Below are 21,977 nucleotides of genomic sequence, written 5' to 3'. Positions count from 1 at the left end.
ATCGGCTTTATAATTAGCCAGTTGAATTTATTGGATTGTGGCTCAGGTTTATTCACAACTGACAGTCTTGTTGGTTACCTTGCAGCATGTGTGACATTAATTAGTGAGCCATGTCCAACATACACGCTGTCTGATAGATTCACATAAATTTGTACCCTGAACTATGTCAGAGATGTGGTATCTGAACTCACTTTATTGTCCCAGATTACAAATTGAATATAATCAATTAGTGTCGTCTCATGTATTTCACTGCTGACGGCTAAGATCTAATAACTGGTGCAGGTTATAAAGTTCTATTCTCCGCAATTGTATGTGTCAGCTCGTTCACACTGATTACCCATTAATCTTTGGGATTAATTGACAAGATGTGTCTCACAGACTAATTGGTTAGATCACGGTGTGTATGTAATTATTCACTATACACCATTCCCCGTCAAACAAATACCCAGTCTAGTGATATTCACAAAAAGTTGGTATATCTAGGATTGTATCCCAAATGAGAGTTTGGGAGCTCATTGACATGCATCACGTCTCGCATGAGAACTAATTTAATGTTAAATCATGCGCTGCAGCCACGGACTCAGTGTGGTATCAGCACGGACTTGTGAGTTTCCCCGCTCTCCGTCAAACTTAACGGCTCACTGAAATTGCTGTTGTAGCACACACATGCCGCTATCTGAAATCCTTCTAGCTCCTACGTACACACATAAAATAATTAAACTATTCTAGCAACATACTTATATTATCAAGCACATTTTTTAAACATTTATAGGGCTTATCCACCCATGCAGTGGTTTAAACTGAATAAAAACGGACACGTTTCCACGTGTGCCGCTCAGCCTAACGATCGTTTCGCTTATACAGCTTAATCATAGGAACCCGATTACCGGGTGAAAGGAAGCTATATACGTCCGACTCAGTTGCGATTGGATATGTCTCTTGATTGACGTGTTCGCCCGCCAATCAGTTTTGTTTATGTATTTCTTATGTTATGCTCCTAATCAGAGTCAGTATTCTTGAAGTATAACTTCAATCTACATACTTTCTTCATATATTTATGATTAAAAAATATATATATTTAAACAAGGAGAGAGAGGAGAAGGAGAGGAGGTTGAAAAATGTGACGTAATGGATATGACAGAGGTTTATTCGAGGCATGTTTCACTCATCATGTGTCATTGGGTATAGGATCCCATCAATGTTCACATCCTTATATAGGTAATTCACTATATTCCTAATTGTTCCAAGGACAGCTATTTCCATCCATCACATTAATGTTACAGGATGGATATGATGTGTATGAGAGACATATATATGTAAATTCTATATATCTCTTTGATCAGTCGAGTGAAGTCACATAAATTAAATGGGAAACCATAATAAAATATATTAAAATATATTAATCCTATCATTTTCTATATAATAAAATATAAATAAAATTAACATAAAAATGAAATAATAATGGTAAGTTAGCATATTTAGCTCATATAGGATCTTAGAAAATATCAACTAAATTATTTGTTTTTGATAGTGTAAAAATAAAGTGAATTGTGTTGATAAGGTGAGATATATTGTATATAAACATAAAACCATATGATCCACGTTGTGGATCATATTGATTCTTTTTCAGTGATAAATAAATTATAGTGAATAAAGTTCAATAAATAACATAGGCATTGATCAATGTCCTATGAGGTGTGAATAAACAATCCTATTGTTCTTATTAGCATATCAAGTATTGTGAACCAATTGAGTGCAAGTTCATGTGATAAATTTAAAATAAACAACAAAAAGTGAAAGTGAAAAAAAGCAAAAAGTGATCAAAATATACTTGTTTTATTCTGTGGTTGTGATGCATTTATGTGTTTATTTTAATACTTAAAATATCCTTTACTTGTAAACCTAAACCATCCCAATGTTGGCTTCATTCGCTTGTGCATACATATATACCCCTGGCATCCGGAATCATCCAACTAGGGGCATAGATTTCGCTGGATTTATCCCACAAGGGGGGGAAAACACTGACCGTATCTATCATATATTACAAAAAGGCACCAAAATTGATGTTCTCATTTAATCCATGAGGGTGTAATCCATTTAATAGGAAAGTCCATCGACTCTCCCTTTTTGACAGTTCTTGCGTCAAGTTGCCACCCCTAATACCCATGTGGATTTGTTCTATTCCAAAAGCCCTTAGATCTGTAGTTCTTCCATCATGTTTTTCATAAAAATGTTTAGCTACAGATGTGAGTTGCTTGAATCTGCCATAATCTCTTTTGCTGTTCCTGATTGTGCCTACATGTTCAAGAACTCTTTGTTTCAGTGGTCTTGATGTCATTCCAATATACCTTTTGTCACATGTGCAGGTTAGGCAATAAATTACCCCAGATGTTTTGCAATTGATATAATCATCGATCTTATGTGTTCTACCAAATTTGTCCTTAAATGTAATTGTCTTCACCATATAGTCACAGGCTTTACATTCCCCACATCTGAAGGATCCTACAATGGGTTTCTTTTTACTTTCTTTAGAATCATAATGGCTATGAACCAAACTGTCCCTCAAATTTGTTGCTCTCCGCCAACTGATGGACGGTCTTGGGCCAAGTTTTTCTGCCAAATCTGGATCTAGGGTCAGAATTGACCAATGTTTGTTCAGGATCCTCTGGATTTCCTCCCATTCCGAACAGTAATCTCCAATAAATCTGATGATTTCTGATTTTTTAGGTCTGACATTATTGGGGTGTAGTAAATGATTCCTATCCGTTTGTTGTGCTTGGTACTTGGCTTTTTTTATTGCCCTCTTGCTGTAGCCTCTTCTCAAAAGTCTCTCACTAAGTTCTTTGGCTCTAAGTTCGTATTTTGTCATATCCGAGCAATTTCTCCTCATTCTGAGAAATTCTCCTCTCGGAATGCCCCTCAGAACAGCAGGATAATGTGCACTTGATTTGTGTAGTACACTATTTGTGGCTGTGTGTTTCCTATGGAGATCTGTGGAAATTGTTCCATCTTCCATTTTCATTATTTTCAGGTCTAGGAAGGTCACCGTTGTTGTGTTTATCTCACAGGTGAGCTTGAGATTTAGTTCATTTGTGTTTAGTATATTCAGAAAGTCTTTGAATTTGTCATGAGGACCATCCCAAAATATTAGGAGGTCATCAATATACCTCATCCATATCAATATGTATTTGGTATATGGTTCCATGTTCTCATGGAAGACAATTGTCTCCTCCCACCATCCCAAATACATATTAGCATAGGTGGGGGCACAAGCCGCCCCCATCGCTGTGCCCCTCACCTGCAGGTAATACTTATCATCAAATACAAAGAAATTTGGTGGTGTGCTAGATGCCGCCATCTTTCCACTGGTCTTCTTCTCTGCTGGTACTAACACCTTACCGATGGATAACTCTGTGCAGCAAATCCTTCAGGCAATTACTGCCTCCACACAGAGGCTTCTCACTAAGTTCAGAGATATGGCAGCTGTAACTTTTAATTCTTTCACCGCCGTCCGCATTCATGATATGCCAGCGCAACTTCTGGATTTTATCTCAGTCCATGGGTGTCAAGACTCCATTGTGGGCTTTCTGAAGATCCGTTATACATTTCTGCTGTACTTTTCTGTGCGTCCCTGCATAGGCGGGAGGTACATGTGCAGTGTGAGTTAGATTTGGGTGGGTTATCTTGTTTCTGTGCAGGGTAAATACTGGCTGCTTTATTTTTACACTGCAGTTTAGATTTCAGTTTGAACACACTCCACCCAAATCTACTCTCTCTGCACATGTTTATATGTGAAGACTTCAAGAGCTGCAGCAGAGACACTGTGAGTGTTAAAAGTCAGTCAGACATCTCCTGCTGCAGCTCCATCACCTCCCCCAGTGGCGCTGTATACTCCCGCACCCTGGTTGCCGGGTACTTACAGCCAAGGCTCCGGTTTTCATCTGTCAGTCACACACCCCACCGCAGCTCTCCAGGATCGCGTGGCCTCACTCAGGGAGGAGGTAAGAGGGTCCCCCAGACGGGACCTGCTGGAAATCTCGATCCGGTGGGAGGCGGGCCGCGCGCACTGGCGTGGACACTGTGGCAGTATAGGGACCCCACTAGACCACCAGGGCAAAGGGCACAGGTCGGTTTTACTAAAAACCGTTTGCTATAAAGCCCGCAGTACCCGGTGGTGAAGTCCAGCAAGGGGATAAGGCTTTGACCTGTAGCCCATCCCCCCAGCCCCAGGGCGCCATTTTGAGTAAATGTTCCCTGGAGCTGCATCTCTTTCTCTCCCTCACTCCCTGTCAGCGTTTGGGCGCCATCAGGACAAGCTGAGCTGATCCTGGGACTGTTTGGGCAAATCATCCTCTGTAAAGCCGCCTGCATGTCAGCGCTGTGCATTTTACAGGACACTTAAGTATTCTACATGTCTGCTGACAGTGTTAGTTAAGAAACAGTGCATTTAGTCAGGGTTATTTAGTACAAGTACCCTGTGATATACATCCAGTCTTTACTGTGCATTGATATATCTATTAAGTGTAGTATTACTATGTATTGTTAGTCCAGTGCAGTTTTATTGCATGTCATAATTTCTGCATTGTACAATGTGACTATGTGTGTGTGCATATAGCTGCTGTGTGACCTCCATTTCGTGTATCTCACTCAGATTGCTATCCCTATATTCTGTAACCTGGGGGGGCTAAGTGCATCAGGGTTATTATTAATATAGGCGTTTCACAAGATATACTTATTGTGTATTTTTCTCTGTGATTTTTAGTCCCCATATACCTCTGGAACTCTCTGTTTGTGCTAATACACTACTCAGGGGGTTCTTGCCAGGTGTTGTGCTGCTGATATTGTACTGGGATGCCTTGAATTGAGCTTTCAGATATGTCAGCTACAAGGGGTGATGAAGCTGGGGCTGATCCCACAGTGTGTGGTGGTGATGCGGCAGACACGTTTGAGGATAATATAGCAGCTGAGGGTTCAGGTTCTGGGGGTTCCTTACCTGCCAGTGGGACCGTAGCAACAGGGGTTCAAAATTACCCACCTTGGGCTACTTTCTCCACGTTATTGAATACGCTGGTAACTAGACTTACGCCCCCTATGGGACCTCCTGTACTGGTACAACCGCTTATGGTCCCTGCGGTTAATCCGCCATGGGCAGATTAACTGTCCACTCAGTTACAGCAATTGAACCAATCACTGACTAAACAGAAATCTCACCCTCGTCCACCTAAGACCAAGGGGTCCTCTAAGCGGGCCATTACTTCCTCACAATCCACTAACGTCCCAAATACCTCGTCTGATGAGGATGGCGTATATACTGACCCCACAGACACTGATTCTGATGCTTCTGATGGGGAATCTGTTTCACAGGTGGATGTTCCTGACTTGTTGGAGGCTATCAGGTTAATTCTTCAAATTACTGCTGACCCAGAGCCTGATACTGCCCCTAAGAAACAGGACAGATTTAAACATCAGAAAGTGGTTAAACAAGTTTTACCTCACTCTGACCATTTGGTTGACATACGTCAGGAATCCTGGTAAAATACAGGAAATAAATTCACGCCTCGCAAGAAGATGCTGGCTCGCTATCCCCTCGCGGCGGAGCTAAGTAATAATTGGGAGACGCCCCCGGCAGTGGAGTCGCAGGTGGCGCGGCTGCTGGTATCCTCAGCTCTGCCTGTAACTACCGCCACGTCTCTGAAAGAACCGATGGATAAGCGTGTGGAGGGTTGTTTAAAGGCGATTTACACCTTAGTTGGTCCACCGGCCCACCATTGCAGCGACTTGGGCTGCAGAGGTTATTGAAGCGTGGTCTCAGGAGTTGGAAGCTGAGCTGCCTTCCAATGTTTCTGATCATGCTAGACGATGTCTGTCGTATATTGTCACGGCTTCTCATTACATTAAAGAGGTGGCTTTTGATGCTGGTATTCTGGCGGCCAAGGCTTCTACTACGTCCATTTTGGCTCGCCGGATTCTCTGGTTGCGGTCCTGGTCTGTGGTTTTGGACTCTAAGAAAGCCCTGGAGGTGCTCCCTTTTAAGGGAGACATTCTTTTTGGAGAAGACCTCAACAAGATAGTGGCTGACTTAGCTTCTGCTAAAACAGCATGTCAACCTAGTACTGCTCCTTCGGTACCGAATGCTAAGAGTACTTCCTTTCGCTCCTTCCGTCCTTCAGGGAAAGCAAAGGGTCAGGCGTACCCGAAACAGGCATGCACTTCCAAACCCAATAAGCACAAACCTAAATGGGCCTGGGCTGGCCGTCAGCCTGCTTCCAAAATGGACAACCCTGCTGCATGACCGGGTGGGACTCCCTTTGGGGGATCCCAGGGTGGTGGGCCGACTTCTAGGATTTACCCAGGAATGGTTAAAGACCACTTCATATGCCTGGGTACAGGAAGTCATCACTCGAGGGTACGCTGTATCCTTCAAAAATCGTGCCCCTCATCGATTTTGCCTGACAGACGTCCCTTTGGATCAGGTAAAAGCAAAAACTCTTCATTCTGTGGTACAGTCCCTCCTTGACAAAGGAGTAGTAGTACAGGTGCCTCTGGCTCAGAGGGGCAGGGGGTAATATTCACCGCTGTTCCTAGTCCCGAAACCGAATGGATCCTCTCGGCCCATTCTCAACCTCAAGTCCTTGAACAAATTTGTGAGGGTTTCCAAGTTTCGTATGGAAACTCTTCGCTCTATTGTTCTGGCCTTGGAACCTGGGGATTATATGGTCTAAAGAAATGAAGGGTAACCCCTAGATTGATTATGCACAGGATATAAAAAAAAATATCAGAAACAATAATTTTTATAGAACCAGCCAATTTATAAACAAAATCTTTTAACCACAAATTTCATATTCGAATTTATTATGCTGGAGGTGCACCAGAAAGCAGAAATACAGTACAGGTTGAGTATCCCATATCCAAATATTCCGAAATACGGAATATTCCGAAATACAGAATTATTTGAGTGAGAGTGAGATAGTGAAACCTTTGTTTTCTGATGGCTCAATGTACACAAACTTTGTTTAATACACACAGTTATTAAAAATTTTGTATTATAAGACCTTCAGGCTGTGTGTATGAGGTGTATATGAAACATAAATGAATTGTGTGAATATACACACACTTTGTTTAATGCAAAAAGTTATTAAAAATATTGGCTAAAATGACCTTCAGGCTGTGTGTATAAGGTGTATATGAAACATAAATGTATTCTGTGCTTAGACTTGGGTCCCATCACCATGATATCTCATTATGGTATGCAATTATTCCAAAATACGGAAACATCCGATATCCAAAATACTTCTGGTCCCAAGCATTTTGGATAAGGGATACTCAACCTGTATTGAAATATGGGGGTGAGTAGGTAAAGCAGAACCTACTCATAGAAGGCTTTTTTTTGGGGTGCACTCTTTTTATTAAGCTTTGTTAGTTAATTTAAAACATAACTTATTTAGTATTAACTAAAATAATGTGATAATTTTTAAACAATAATACTATGAACAAGGAATAATTAAATTACTATTCCTAAAAGAGCCAAATAATTATTTTATAAATCTTCTAGGCTCAATATTCTACAGTGGTCTAAATAATTATTTATAGACACTCAATAATTCAGTCTATATCTGTAGACACTAGATGTAAGTAACTCAGTTTGCGAGAATATAGTGATGAAATTCCCATAAAATTATGGACAGTGTAAATTGGACAAGGTATTATAGAGAAGTATTCATGTAATATAAACCTATGTAGGTTAATACATCTATGAATACTCTTGCTCTGATTACACTGATTATATGGCAGCAGTCATAGGCGGCATAGGAGATATTACTGTGCTAGGTTCACAAAGACAATACTGTAGAGAAAACAGTGGTAAACCTATTTCTCAGACATGTTCAACAAGTAGAAAGGCTACAATTGTAACATGATTCTTGACACCTTACTCAAAACATGTAGATACTGATTAGCAACAATAGTATCAAATAACAGTGTTTAGCTGCATGAAAAAATGGGAGAAGAGAGTTTTACCTTAATAGTATCTCATGCTGGTTGAGGCAAGTGTCAAAAAAAATTTGTGCTAATTAAAGCAAATATAAATAATTCATGCAGTTTTACAGACACATAGATGAAATAGTTGTAAATTGATTATACACAATAATTAGGTATATATTGGAAAGCATGTCACAGCAGTTGGAAAATAGTTATAAAGAACAATAAATCAAAGTACTTATCAATCAGTTAAATAACCTGAGCTGTCCAAATTGTAATACAGGTTAATAGGTAATTATAACTCAGATGGATGATTAATTATAATATGATAGTATATAGAGATCTGTGTATAGGTGAGAAATCCCTTCTAAAGCAAAAGGGTCAGGCGTACCCGAAACAGGCTCCTACTTCCAAACCCAATAAGACCAAACCTAAATGGGCCTGGGCTGCCCGTCAGCCTGCTTCCAAAACGGACAAGCCTGCTGCATGACCAGACGGGCCTCCCTCTGGGGAAACCCCAGGGTGGTGGGCCGACTTCTAAGATTTACCCAGGAATGGTTGAAGACCACTTCAGATGCCTGGGTACGGGAAGTCATCACTCGAGGGTACGCTGTATCCTTCAAATATTGTGCCCCTCATCCATTTTGCCCGACAGACGTCCCTTTGGATCAGGTAAAGGCAAAAACTCTTCATTCTGTGGTACAGTCCCTCCTTGACACAGGAGTAGTAGTACAGATGCCTCTGGCTCAGAGAGGCAAGGGGTATTATTCACTGCTGTTCCTAGTCCCGAAACCGAATGGATCCTCTCGGCCCATTCTCCACCTCAAGTCTTTGAACAAATTTGTGAGGGTCTCCAAGTTTCGTATGGAAACTCATCGCTCTATTGTTCTGGCCTTGGAACCTGGGGATTATATGGTCTCCCTGGATATACAGGATGCTTACCTGCATATTCCCATGGCAATGTTGCATCAGCAGTACCTGAGGTATGCGTTTGGCAACCTCCATTACCAATTTCGGGCGTTACCTTTTGGTTTGACCACGGCTCCGCGAGTCTTCACCAATGTCATGGCGGTAATGACGGCTGTACTCTGCCGTTAAGGGGTCAGGATCCTGCCATATCTGGACGACTTGTTGATCCTGGCAAATTCCCCAGAAATTCTCCTACGCCATCTGGATCTGACTGTCGGGTTTCTTTCTGCATGCCCACTGGTGGCTCATCAACTAGAAGAAATCTTCCCTGGTCCCTGCTCAGAGCATGGTGCACCTGGGGGCTTTGTTGGACACTCACAGCCAGTGGTTGTTTTTGTCCCAGGAGAAAGTCCTGAAGCTTCAGGACAGGATTCGATGCTTCCTATCTCGTCCGCAAGTGTCGATACATTCGGCAATGTAAGTGCTAGGTCTCATGGTGTCGGCTTTCGACATGGTGGAGTACGCTCAATTCCATTCCCGCCCTCTGCAGAAACTGATGCCAGGTGGGACGGCCTGCATCACCGGATCAGGTCGCAAATGATCTCCTGGTCTCCGGAAGTCCGTCTGTCACTACGCTGGTGGCTGCAGGACCATCGATTGAGAAAGGGGACCATTCTGGATCTCCAATTGGGTCCTTCTGACGACGGATGCCAGTCTGAGAGGTTGGGGCGCGGTGTTGGAGCAACACTCTCTTCAGGGTCGGTGGACCAGGGAGGAGTCTCTCCTCCCAATACACATTCTGGAATTGCGGGTGGTGTTCAACTCGCTGAACTTGGCCCAGCATTTAATACAGAACAGACCACGGTGGCGTACATAAATCATCAAGGCGGCACTTGAAGCCGCATGGCAATGAGGGAAGTATCAATTATTCTTCAGTGGGTGGAACGCCATCTGCCAGCCATATCGGCAGTATTCATTCCGGGGGTCCTAAACTAGGAAGCGGACTTTCTCAGTCATCAGGACGTACACGCCGGAGAGTGGAGCCTCCATCCAGAAGTGTTTCATCTCCTCGTGGACATGTGGGGCCTTCCAGATGTGGACCTGATGGCGTCTCGACACAATCACAAGGTTCCGGTCTTCGGAGCAAGGACAAGGGATCCTCAAGTAGCGTTCGTGGACGCACTGGCAATTCCATGGAACTTTCGGCTGCCATAAGTGTTCCCTCCGGTGTCACTCCTGCCCAGAGTAATAAGGAAGTTCAAATTAAGAAGGAGGAATCCTACTTCTGATCGCTCCCGCGTGGCCCAGACGCCATTTGTTCTCAGACCTTCAGGGTCTCTCAATAGAGCGTCCCCTTTTACTTTCGCAGCGCCCAGATCTCCTCGTTCAGGGCCCCTGTGTATATCAGGATTTATCCCGGTTGGCTTCGACGGCATGGCTCTTGAAGCTTCCATCTTCAGGGCCAAAGGATTTTCTGAGGCGGTCATTCAAACCATGTTGAAAGCCCGGAAACCGGGTTCTGCTCGGATTTATCATCGGGTCTGGAATTCTTACTTTGCTTGGTGCGCCTCTAACAATCATGACGCTTACAAGTTTAGTACGGCCAAACTTTTGGCCTTTCTACAACAGGGCCTGGACTTGTGCCTTCGTCTGGCCTCCATCAAGGTTCATATTTCTGCCTTGGCGGTTTGGTTCCAGAGAAAAATTGCAACCTTACCTGATGTTCATACGTTAACTCAGGGTGTGTTGCGTATTCAACCTCCTTATGTCCCGCCTGTGGCTCCTTGGGACTTGTCGGTGGTTCAGGAGGCGTTGCAAGGGTCTCCGTTTGAGCCTCTTGAATCTGCAGACCTTAAGTGGCTTTCTCTTAAGTTATTGTTTCTGCTGGCTATTGTCTCTGCTAGACGGGTGTTAAATCTGTGTGCCTTGTCTTGTAGGTCCCCATTTCTGATTTTTCACCGTGACTGGGCGGTTCTTAGAACACGTCCCGGGAATTTACCTTAGGTGGTGTCTTCTTTCCACCTTAATCAGGAGATCGTGCTCTCCAATCTAAATCGCTGCACATTTTTAGTCTGCCCCACATCCAGCCTAACATGGTTTTGCCAAGGTGCAGTCAGTTCTTTTTTTTTTCTTTCTTTTTTTTCCCCCCGCTTTGACCCAACTCTGAATCAGGCCCTGTGTCTCTATTAGTTATGTTCTGCCAGGAAGTCAAGCTATAGCTTTTCTCTGTGATGTGCTTCATGTCAGCAGCAGTCATTGCAAAGAGTCCCTCATGACTTCTTACTTTATTGCATAATGTTAAATAACATAGTTTGGAAACAAGACTTTTTAGCAGGTATACGATATTGGCAATTCTTGTGTGTACCGTACAGTTATTTTCCCTTTTTTCATTTTTTGTAAGGTCACAGATGGAAGCAGGGCATGTGGTCTAAAGAGGAAATTGCCATCCTAATGAGCAACATTGACCGTTACTTAAAGGTACGGATTTATTCATAGGATTCAATAGTTGACACCTAATAATCTAACTTTGGAGTGCAATATTGCTTAGATCCTGTAGTGTGCACAATCCATCAGTTACAGCTGCCTGTGTAGAACCTAGCTCTTAAACATAACATTACTATGAAGGTGATTCAGACAGAGCAGTTCATAAATATCTGCTGTCAAAATATAATTACTGAAATCCATATTTTATTGGAGAAAAGACCTGTTTATGAAGTTAGTCTGCATGCAACACCACCGCCTATTTGTAAAAAGCACTGTAGTCTGGTATGCTTTTTATTTGTTTTCCTGACAAATGTCCTTGCTGATTTAGGCCCATGGCATTAAAGATGCAACTGAAATCATTTTTGAGATGTCGAAAGATGAAAGGAAAGACTTCTATAGGACGATAGCATGGGGTTTAAATCGTCCACTCTTTGCTGTATACAGAAGAGTCCTTCGCATGTATGATGACAGGAACCATGTGGGAAAGTATGTGGCAAACGGAAAACTTCTATCTAATAGATAACCTAACATAATACATTTTATTGTACATATTAAAATAATTCTTCATTCTTTTGTATGCACCACTACATTCTATATACTTCATGATAGTATATGTAATGATATTTCCCTGCTTGATGCTTCTTGAATTCTCTGTACTCTTTCCATTCATCCTTGTGGAAATGTTTCTAAGCTGCTGGGAGCAAACAAAGCCCTGAAAAGCTGTAGCATAAGGCGAAATGCGCATCGGTGTAGCCATATGCCGTCCGCACTAGAAATCAATAACCTATAGCTCTAGAGAATATGATCCGTTATTTGCCACAATATTATACATGCTGCATAATACATGGGGAAGTGCAGGCACTATAGAATTAAAGTCTCGTCCATGAACACTGCAGATAATGGAGTGAAATAAGGGACATATGGACAAGCATGCACGCACGCTTGGATATAACTGTTTCTCTTACGTCCTAGAGGATGCTGGGGACTCCGTAAGGACCATGGGGGTGTAGACGGCTCCGCAGGAGACATGGGCACTTTAAGACTTTAGAATGGGTGTGCACTGGCTCCTCCCTCTATACCTCTCCTCCAGACCTCAGTTAGATCCTGTGCCTAGTGGAGACTGGGTGCACTGCAGGGGAGCGCTACTGATTTTCTCTGAAAAGACTTTTGTTAGGTTTTTTATTTTCAGGGAGCACTGCTAGCAACAGGCTCCCTGCATCGTGGGACTGAGGGGAGAGAAGCAGACCTACTTAAATGATAGGCTCTGCTTCTTAGGCTACTGGACACCATTAGCTCCAGAGGGTCAGAACGCAGGTCTCACCCTCGCCGTTCGTTCCGGAGCCGCGCCGCCGTCCTCACAGAGCTGGAAGATAGAAGCCGAGTGAGTATGAGAAGAAAGAAGACTTCAAAGGCGGTAGAAGACTTCAGATCTTCAATGAGGTACACGCGCAGCGGTAACGCTGCGCGCCATTGCTCCCAACACACACACAGAAGGCACTGTACGGGTGCAGGGCGCAGGGGGGGCGCCCTGGGCAGCAATTATTACCTCAAAAACAGCACTGGCACAGGTCTCAGATACTGCGGAGGCAGTATAGTATAAAATCCCCGCCAGTATAAAGAAATTGAGCGGGACCGAAGCCCGCCGTCGAGGGGGCGGGGCTTGATCCTCCAGCATCAGCCAGCGCCATTTTCTCCACAGCATGCTACAGAGAAGTGCTCCCGGACTCTCCCCTGCTGAACAATAACGGGGCAAAAACGAGGGGGGGGGGGCACATTTATTTGGTGCAGATTGAACATATATTTATATATATATATATATATATATATATATATAAAGCACTATTTAGGCTGGGACCTTGGTTTCAGTATATTGTGGTGCTGGGTGTGTGCTAGCATACTCTCTCTCTGTCTCTCCAAAGGGCCTTATTGTGGGTCAGTCCCCATATTTATTTATCCCAGTGTGTGTGGGGGTGTCAGTACGTGTGTGTCGACATGTCTGAAGCGGAAGGCTCGTCTAGGGTGGAGGCAGAGCAGATGGTGGTGGTGTCTCCGTCTGCACAGCCGACACCTGATTGGGTGGACATGTGGGGGTATATTTACAAAGATTCGTGTTTTTGCCGTTTTTAAGGGTGTTTGAACTCGAATGGTATCGGGTGCATTTTACTGCAACTTTTTGAATCCTGATACGATCATTCACTAAGCTGCCGATTTTTCCAAATTCATATTTTCCGATGTCGATGTGATTCGTAATGTCAGGCAGTGTTTTACGGGAGTGATGAGTAAAACACTGCCTGACAAAACACAAGGAATCCCGGCCGGATCTGTGAGGTCCGTGCAGGGCTTCATTGTGTACCTTAAGAAGGTGTTTAAAGTGTTAAAAATTCAGAAAAAAATTGCGTGGGGTCCCCCCTCCTAAGCACAACCAGCCTCGGGCTCTTTGAGCCGGTCCTGGTTGACAAAATATGGGGGGGGGAAATGACAGGGGTTCCCCCATATTACATCAACCAGCACCGGGCTCTGCGCCTGGTCCTGGTTCAAAAAATACGGGGGACAAAAAGCGTAGGGGTCCCCCGTATTTCTTAAACCAGCACCGGGCTCCACTAGCCAGGTGCATAATGCCACAGCCGGGGAACACTTTTATTGTGGTCCCGGCGGCCCTGGCATTACATACCCAACTAGTCACCCCTGGCCGGGGTACCCTGGAGGAGTGGGAACCCCTTAAATCAAGGGGTCCCCCCTCCAGCCACCCAAGGGCCAGGGGTGAAGCCCGAGGCTGTCCCCCCCATCCAAGGGCGGCGGATGGGGAGCTGATAGCCAAGTGTAAAAAAATCAGAATATTGTTTTTAGTAGCAATACTACAAGTCCTAGCAAGCCTCCCCCGCAAGCTGGTACTTGGAGAACCACAAGTACCAGCATGCGGTGGAAAACCGAGCCTGCTGGTACCTGTAGTACTACTACTAAAAAAATACCCAACAAAAAACAGGACACACACACCGTGACAGTATTAGTTTATTACATAAATGCACACCTCCAAACATACATACTTACCTATGTTCACACGAGGCTCGGTCCTCTTCTCCATGTAGAATCCTCGGGGTACCTGTGAAAAAAATTATACTCACATAATCCAGTGTTGCTTGTCTTCTTTGTATAATTCACGTACTTGGCAAAACAAAACAATGGAAACCCGACCACGCACTGAAAGGGGTCCCATGTTTACACATGGGACCCCTTTCCCCGACTGCCAGGACCCCCCTGACTTTTGTCAAAGAGGGTCCCTTCAGCCAATCAGGGAGCGCCACGTCGTGGCACTCTCCTGATTGGATGTGTGCTCCTGTAGTGTCTGTGAGGCGGCACATGGCAGAGATACAATGTAGCGCCTATGTGCTCCATTGTATCCAATGGTGGGAACTTTGCGGTCAGCGGTTGACCGAACGTAACCTCAGCGCTGACCGCAAAGTTCCCACCATTGGATACAATGGAGCGCATAGGCGCTACATTGTATCTCTGCCGTGTGCTGCCTCACAGACACTACAGGAGCACACAGCCAATCAGGAGAGTGCCACGACGTGGCGCTCCCTGATTGGCTGATGGGACCCTCTTTGACAGGAGTCGGGGGGGTCCTGGCAGTCGGGGAAAGGGGTCCCATGTGTAAACCTGGGACCACTTTCAGTGCGTAGTCGGGTTTCCGTTTTTTTGTTTTGCCAAGTACGTGGATTATACAAAGAAGACAAGCAACACTGGATTATGTGAGTATAATTTTTTTCACAGGTACCCCGAGGATTCTACATGGAGAAGAGGACCGAGCCTCGTGTGAACATAGGTAAGTATGTATGTTTAGAGGTGTGCATGCATGTAATAAACTTATACTGTCACGGTGTGTGTGTGTCCTGTTTTTTGTTGGGTATTTTTTTAGTAGTAGTACTACAGGTACCAGTGGGCCCGGGTTTTCCACCGCATGCTGGTACTTGTGGTTCTCCAAGTACCAGCTTGCGGGGGAGGCTTGCTAGGACTTGTAGTACTGCTACTAAAAACAATATTCTGATTTTTTACACTTGGCTATCAGCTCCCTATCCGCCGCCCTTGGATGGGGGGGACAGCCTCGGGCTTCACCCCTGGCCCTTGGGTGGCTGGAGGGGGGGACCCCTTGATTTAAGGGGTTCCCACTCCTCCAGGGTACCCCTGCCAAGGGTGACTAGTTGGGTATGTAATGCCAGGGCCGCCGGGACCACAATAAAAGTGTCCCCCGGCTGTGGCATTATGTACCTGGCTAGTGGAGCCCGGTGCTGGTTTAAAAAATACGGGGGACCCCTACGCTTTTTGTCCCCCGTATTTTTTGAACCAGGCGCAGAGCCCGGTGCTGGTTGATGAAATATGGGGGAACCCCTGTCATTTCCCCCCCCCATATTTTTTCAACCAGGACCGGCTCAAAGAGCCCGAGGCTGGTTATGCATTTTTTTTCCTGTTTTTACACTAAACACACCCTTTCCCATAGATAACCATGCACAGATCTCACTGATCCGTGCATGGTTATCCAAACTCGACTGGAAAAAGCAGGTCAATTGTTTTGCTGCTTTTTTTTAACGATTCGCAAAAAAATAGACCCGCACTTGAGCACTCAGAGACTAACACCCAAATACGAATGAATAGTGAATACCCGTATTGTATGAAATTACAGCCGCATTTGACCGATGGTCTATTCATTCGTATTTCAGAACTTTTCCGTTAAATCCATTACGAATAGACCAGACACTGCCGAGATTTGTGCTTAGTGAATTCCCGAATTGGGACTTTGAAAAAAAAAACACAAGTCGGACAAACTCGATTTTTTAGTAAATATTGGCCGTGGAATGTTTTGAATGCTAATGTGGCTTTATTACAGATTGGACAAAGCAGAGTCCAAAGACAAGCAGGGAATTAACCCATGGCTTTTACGGTGTCCCAGGACCCTTCAGGGTCACATAAACGTCCCTTTACCCAGTTAGCAGACACTGATACAGACACGGATTCCAACTCCAGTGTCGACTAGGATGATGCAAGGTTGCACCCATGGGTCGCGAAAGTATTCAATATATGATTATTGCAATAAAAGATGTTTTACATATCACAGAGGATTCCTCTGTCCCCAGGGCCGACGCTACCACTAGGCAGCTTTAGGCAGCTGCCTATGGGCGGTTACCACTGGAGGGCGGTACCGCACACTGAACGAAGCAGAGAACGCTTTCTTTATCACCCTGCCTCACCTCAGCTCAGCCAAGCTTCTGCTCCTCTTTAAGAGACGAGGAGCAGCCAGGGATGTCGTGGGTGGACAATTGCTGACAATTGTTCAACGTGAGTGGGTTAGTGAATCATCCATTTTTAACCACTGACTGTCCCTTCCTCCTGTATCTGCAATCCTGCCGCGTGACCCCCCCCCCACGATTGTGCTCCCAAATATTACCCCCCCCCCGCGCGATTATGTTACTTGCCCCCCTCCGCATCGTTAAGGTGCAGGGGATGCAGCTGCTACGGGGCCCAAGATGCCCGCCGCTCCCCTTCACCCGTCACACCGCTGCATCTGATTATTATTATTATTATTTTTTTAATATTAATTTTTATTATTTTGCGGGTAAACACAGCAATTGTGATAGGGGTACAGAAAAGAAAAGGGAGGGGGGGAGGTAGGGGGGGTACACACAACAGTCAGCATAATACAAAATAACATATAGAGCATTATACAAAACATTGTACGTAAAAAGAGCAATGCAAAAATAAACATGCCATCATAGGGATTAGATTAAGCTAGCAGCGGATATACCTAAGCGTCTGGAGGGGGCGTGGGGTTTGGTGAACGGTTAAGCCAATAGGTGGACCACGGGAACCATCGGAGCAGTGGGGATGTTGAGGTAGAGGCATAGGCCACACCCGCAGTCTCGAATTCGTAGTGCGACTGAACGGCCATTTCTATAGCAGAGATATGTGGAGCCTCGGTGGAACGCCAAAGGCGAGCAATTGAAAGTTTTGTCGAGATAAGGATATGGCCGAGGATATAGCGGTCTTCTGGCGTTAAATCACCATAGTATAGATGTAGGAGGGCCAGTCGTGTATGGGGGAAGATATGTTGGCCTAGCACTGAGTCTATAAGGTGGAAGACCGAAGTCCACAGGGGGGTAAGCACAGGGCAATCCCAGAAAACATGCAGTAAAGTACCAACCATGCCACAATTCCTCCAGCACATTTTAGATGTGGAGGGTTGCATCGCATGGAGGCGGGAAGGGGTGAAATACAGGCGGTGAAGAAGTTTATAGGATAGTTATATATGTGATATACATTTAGAAACTGGGTAGCAGGATCTGTATATCGTTTCCCATTCCTCTTCTGAGATTGAGCATCGCAGATCAACTTCCCATTTTATTTGGGAGGGGGCTTTCTGCAGTCTTTGGGGATTATTGATGTAATTATACCATTTGGTAATACCACCCCTACCTTCCCCTATTTCCAGGGACCTTTGAACAAATTTAGGCAAGAAGGGGGGGGGGGGGGATAGTGGGTGTCGAGACTCCATGGAGCCAATGTCTAAGCTGCAAATATTTATAAAATTCCCCATGTGGTAGAAAGAAAGTTTGTTATATCTGGGCAAAAGAAAGAAGGGCACCATGCGCCATAATATCCTGTAAGGACCGGATTCCCTGTGATATCCAGCCATCAAATCTCAAATCAGGGATCAAGGAGGCTATTCCATTCAATGATATGGTCGTGGTAGGGAGAGTTATATAATTTCCACTTCGCATTATCTCTAGCCAAGCTTTCCTAGTGGATTGGACAGAGAGAGATTGATTGATTAAAACTGTGCCCTCAGATTTAGGGAGTAACAATACATCAGTCAGGGGTAGCGGGGCTATAAGACCTTGTTCAAGTTGTACCCATGATTTATACGTGGGTTGGATATACCATGCCCCTATATGTGCCAGTCGGCAAGCCAGTTGGTATGAGTGTAGATCCGGCTATGCCAGGCCCCCGTCTCATTTGGGCCGAGTCATTGTTTTCCTGGCTAACCTTGGTTTCTTGCCTTTCCAAACATAGGAGTTAAATATTGCATTAAATTTGGCTAGAAGGGAGTTGGGAACGAGGAGCGGGATGGCACGGAACAGGTACATAAGTCTGGGAAGGATGGTCATTTTCAACGCGGCTATTCTCCCCAGCCATGATACATGTTGCATCATCCAGTCCGAGACTAGAGTTGTGGATTTGCGCAAAAGAGGGGGGAAGTTAGCGGCTATCAGATCGTCTAGCTTCGCAGTAATATGGATTCCCAGATATTTGAGGCTTCTATCCTGCCATGAGTACGAGTAGGAAGCCTTCAGTTCGGACAAGAGGGGTGGTGTGAAATTAATAGGGAGGGCCTCTGTCTTAGTGTTATTAAGTTTATAGTAGGATACTGCTGAGTATTCGGACAAGAGTGTGTGTAGCGCTCTCAGGGAGGAGGAAGGGCTAGTGAGCGTCAAAAGGACATCGTCTGCGAAAAGACAAATCTTATGGGAATGTCCCGAAAATTCCACACCCTTAATCGAGGGCGAGGATCGAATTTTCTCAGCCAATGGCTCCATTGCCATAGCGAAGACTAATGGGGATAGGGGGCACCCTTGGCGAGTGCCGTTCGTAATGGGAAAAGAAGATGAGAGCAGTCCGTTCACACACACCCTTGCCGAGGGGAGAGAATATAAGGCCATAATGGATGAGAGAACTCTACCGGTGAGGCCGAACTTTCGTAGAACCGCCTGCAGGTATCCCCAGTGGAGGCGGTCGAACGCCTTCTCCGCGTCAAGCGAGAGCAATAGTAGGGGAGATTCTGATCTAGAGAAGGCGTCCAGCACATTTATCACTCGCCGAGTGTTGTCGGGGGATTGTCTGCCGGGAACGAAGCCCACCTGGTCACTGTGGATTATAGAGGGAAGTAGAGGGTTAAGCCTGTTGGCCACTAACTTCATAGATTTTCAAATCTGTATTTAATAAAGCTATGGGGCGATAGTTGGGCATCATGGCTGAATTTTTCCCTGGTGTAGGAAAAGCCACTACGCGGGCTTCCAGCATCTCAACTGGAAAGTTCCCTATTGAGGAGGCGTGATTAAAAACTCCGTCCAGAATAGGGACCAGAGTGTCTTTGAAACATTTGTAGAAATTGTTTATAAACCCATCAGGGCCTGGGGCTTTGTCTAGTGGGAGTGAGTCTATAGCCTGGCTAATTTCCTTCTGCGACCATGGTTGGTTTAAAGTCTGCACAGTATCCAGGTCGAGGGAGGGAAGGTTGACCTCTTCCAGAAAGGCTGCTATATTAGCTGGTGTAGGTTGTGGGGTAGAGACATCGTCTTTTAGATTATAGAGGGTGGAGTAATAAGAGGCAAAGGAGTTAGCTATATCCGATGGGTCGGTTATCTTGATATTGTGTGAATTGATGATATATTTCACCCTTTCCTTAGCATTTTTCCCCCGCAATTTGCGAGCAAGCATTCTACCCGCCCTATCTCCTTGCATATAGAACTTCTGCCGCAGACGGAAAAGGTTTTTACGGACCTCCGTTAATTCTAATTTATTCAGCTCATCCCTGACCTGGGTCAAGTCTCGATATATTTTCTTATTAGAGGGGTTCAACTTAAGCAGAGCATCTAGGTCGTTAAGACGGGCTTCGAGTTCTACCCGTTTTTCCCGGGAGGTCCTGCGTATATAAGCAGCCGCTTGAATTGACGCTCCTCTAATCACCGCCTTGAGGGCGCACCAATGCGTGAATACGGACGTTTCTGCTGGGGTGTTAGTTTCAACATATAGGGAGAGGGCCTGAGCTATAGACCGATGGGCATCCGGGTTTAAAAGGAGATAGTCCCTAAGGCGCCATAAGGTAGGAGTGGGCCTCACTTGGCGGGGGTTCCACCGGACTGAGAGGGCAGAGTGATCAGACCACGATACTGGCAGGATAGAAGCCTTCGCAATCTGTTGGAGAGTCCACTTATCCGATATCGCCAGATCGATCCTAGAGTAAGAGCCGTGGACTGGGTAGAAGAACGAATAGTCCCTATAAGTCGGGTTCTTAGCCCTCCAAACGTCATAAAGGTCATATTCATGCATTATATTTCTAAAGGCATGGGAGCTGTCGCGTTGCGAATCTCCCTTGGGAGGGGGGCGGGCCTGGGATCTATCCACCGCTGGATCAAGGACCATGTTAAAGTCACCCAACAGTAGTAAAGCACCCGTGAGGTGCTTCTGAAGGACTGTGAAGAATTTCCTAAGGAAAGGTATTTGTTTAGTGTTGGGAGCATATAGCGTAGCTATAGTGACCGGCCTATCTTCCAATTTGCCTGTCAGTATAAGGTACCTGCCTTCTTGGTCTGAGATCTGGCACTCTAGAGAGAAATCACAAGAATTTGAAAATAATATTGCCACTCCTGCTTTCTTTTTCGGGCCATTGGACATATAGCCCGAGGGGAATTTATTATCTCTGAAAGAGGGGGGTGACGAGAACATAAAGTGGGTCTCCTGCAAGGCTACTATATGTGCCTTACATTTTGCAAAGTGACGTAGGGCCAATCGTCGTTTATTCGGTGAATTCAGCCCCTTTACATTTAGTGATAGTACATTAACCATTAGGCATATCTGAGTACTGTGCTATTATCAGGTTGCAATTAAAATTTATGTAATAGGATCTGCTAGAATGAGTGTGTGTTAAAACTTGGAGAGACGGGAAGAACAGGGAGGGTACAAGGAATAGTAAGAAGGGGACATAGAGCGGGCACCACAAGGGTGCTAAATAGGGTTGCCCAGTAAGGCAACACATGGGGTCGGGGCGAGGTGCGGGGAGTTATCTCCCCACCACTCCTAAAGCATTCAACCTAAAAATTTAAGTAAGTAACTGACCGCGAGGGTCTACAAGTCCTATGCCTCCTCACGGGGAGCTCAACATATAACATAAATAACATCAAGAGGAGCAGCAGCGTCCCGTTTAGCGGAGCCAAGGTAAGCATGGTCAATATGAATATAGTGAAAACATTACACAATACACATCCTAAGTTAAACTGGTGCCGCGTAAATGGATAGGGAAAAATAACTACTGTATGTTCCCCCGGGATAACATCCAGGAGGGCATAGCAGCGGCACAGTGTGTCATAAAGATATGCAGGAAAAACAAAGTCATGCTTGACAATGGCATACAACCTGGTAGAGGAAATCAGTGTCTAATGTCCATTGTCTGCCTTCGACCACTCCTGCGTCAGCTTGAGACCTGCCGGAGCCTTTTCAGATGTATCTTCTCTCCTCCAGGAGTCCAGTATTTTCAGACCCGCTTCTGGCGTGATTATCGCGTGCATAACGCCATTACGTCTTACCAACAATTTCGTCGGGAACCCCCAACGGTATAGGATATCGGCTTTCCTAAGCGCCGAAGTCACCGGGTAGAACGACCGTCTCAAGGCTAGGGTGGCTGCCGAAAGGTCTCCGTAGATTTGTACTTCTCCAAGGGTCTTGGCTGGCAGGTCCTGGCGCATAGCCGCCCGCAATATTTGTTCCTTGATATGGAAGTAATGCATCCGCATTAGAGTGTCTCTCGGAGCGTCCTTCGGGGCATTTCTAGCCTTCGGTAG

General features: G+C 45.2%; 1 protein-coding gene across 4 annotated transcripts in view; it reads left to right on the top strand.

The window, feature by feature from the left end:
• DMTF1 (cyclin D binding myb like transcription factor 1) overlaps nucleotides 1-21,977 on the top strand; it is a 288,329-nt gene that overhangs the window by 141,388 nt on the left and 124,964 nt on the right. For all 4 annotated transcript variants that reach the window (XM_063926916.1, XM_063926917.1, XM_063926918.1 and 1 more), the window contains exons 6-7: nucleotides 11,288-11,364; nucleotides 11,699-11,856. In XM_063926916.1, coding sequence (XP_063782986.1) covers nucleotides 11,288-11,364; nucleotides 11,699-11,856 — 235 coding nt within the window. The remainder of the gene's footprint in view (nucleotides 1-11,287; nucleotides 11,365-11,698; nucleotides 11,857-21,977) is intronic.

Source organism: Pseudophryne corroboree, chromosome 6, assembly GCF_028390025.1.
Source record: "Pseudophryne corroboree isolate aPseCor3 chromosome 6, aPseCor3.hap2, whole genome shotgun sequence".
Classification (NCBI taxonomy): domain Eukaryota; kingdom Metazoa; phylum Chordata; class Amphibia; order Anura; family Myobatrachidae; genus Pseudophryne; species Pseudophryne corroboree.
The sequence above is the reverse complement of the archived record's forward strand: the minus strand, read 5'-3'. Positions and strand labels throughout refer to the sequence as shown.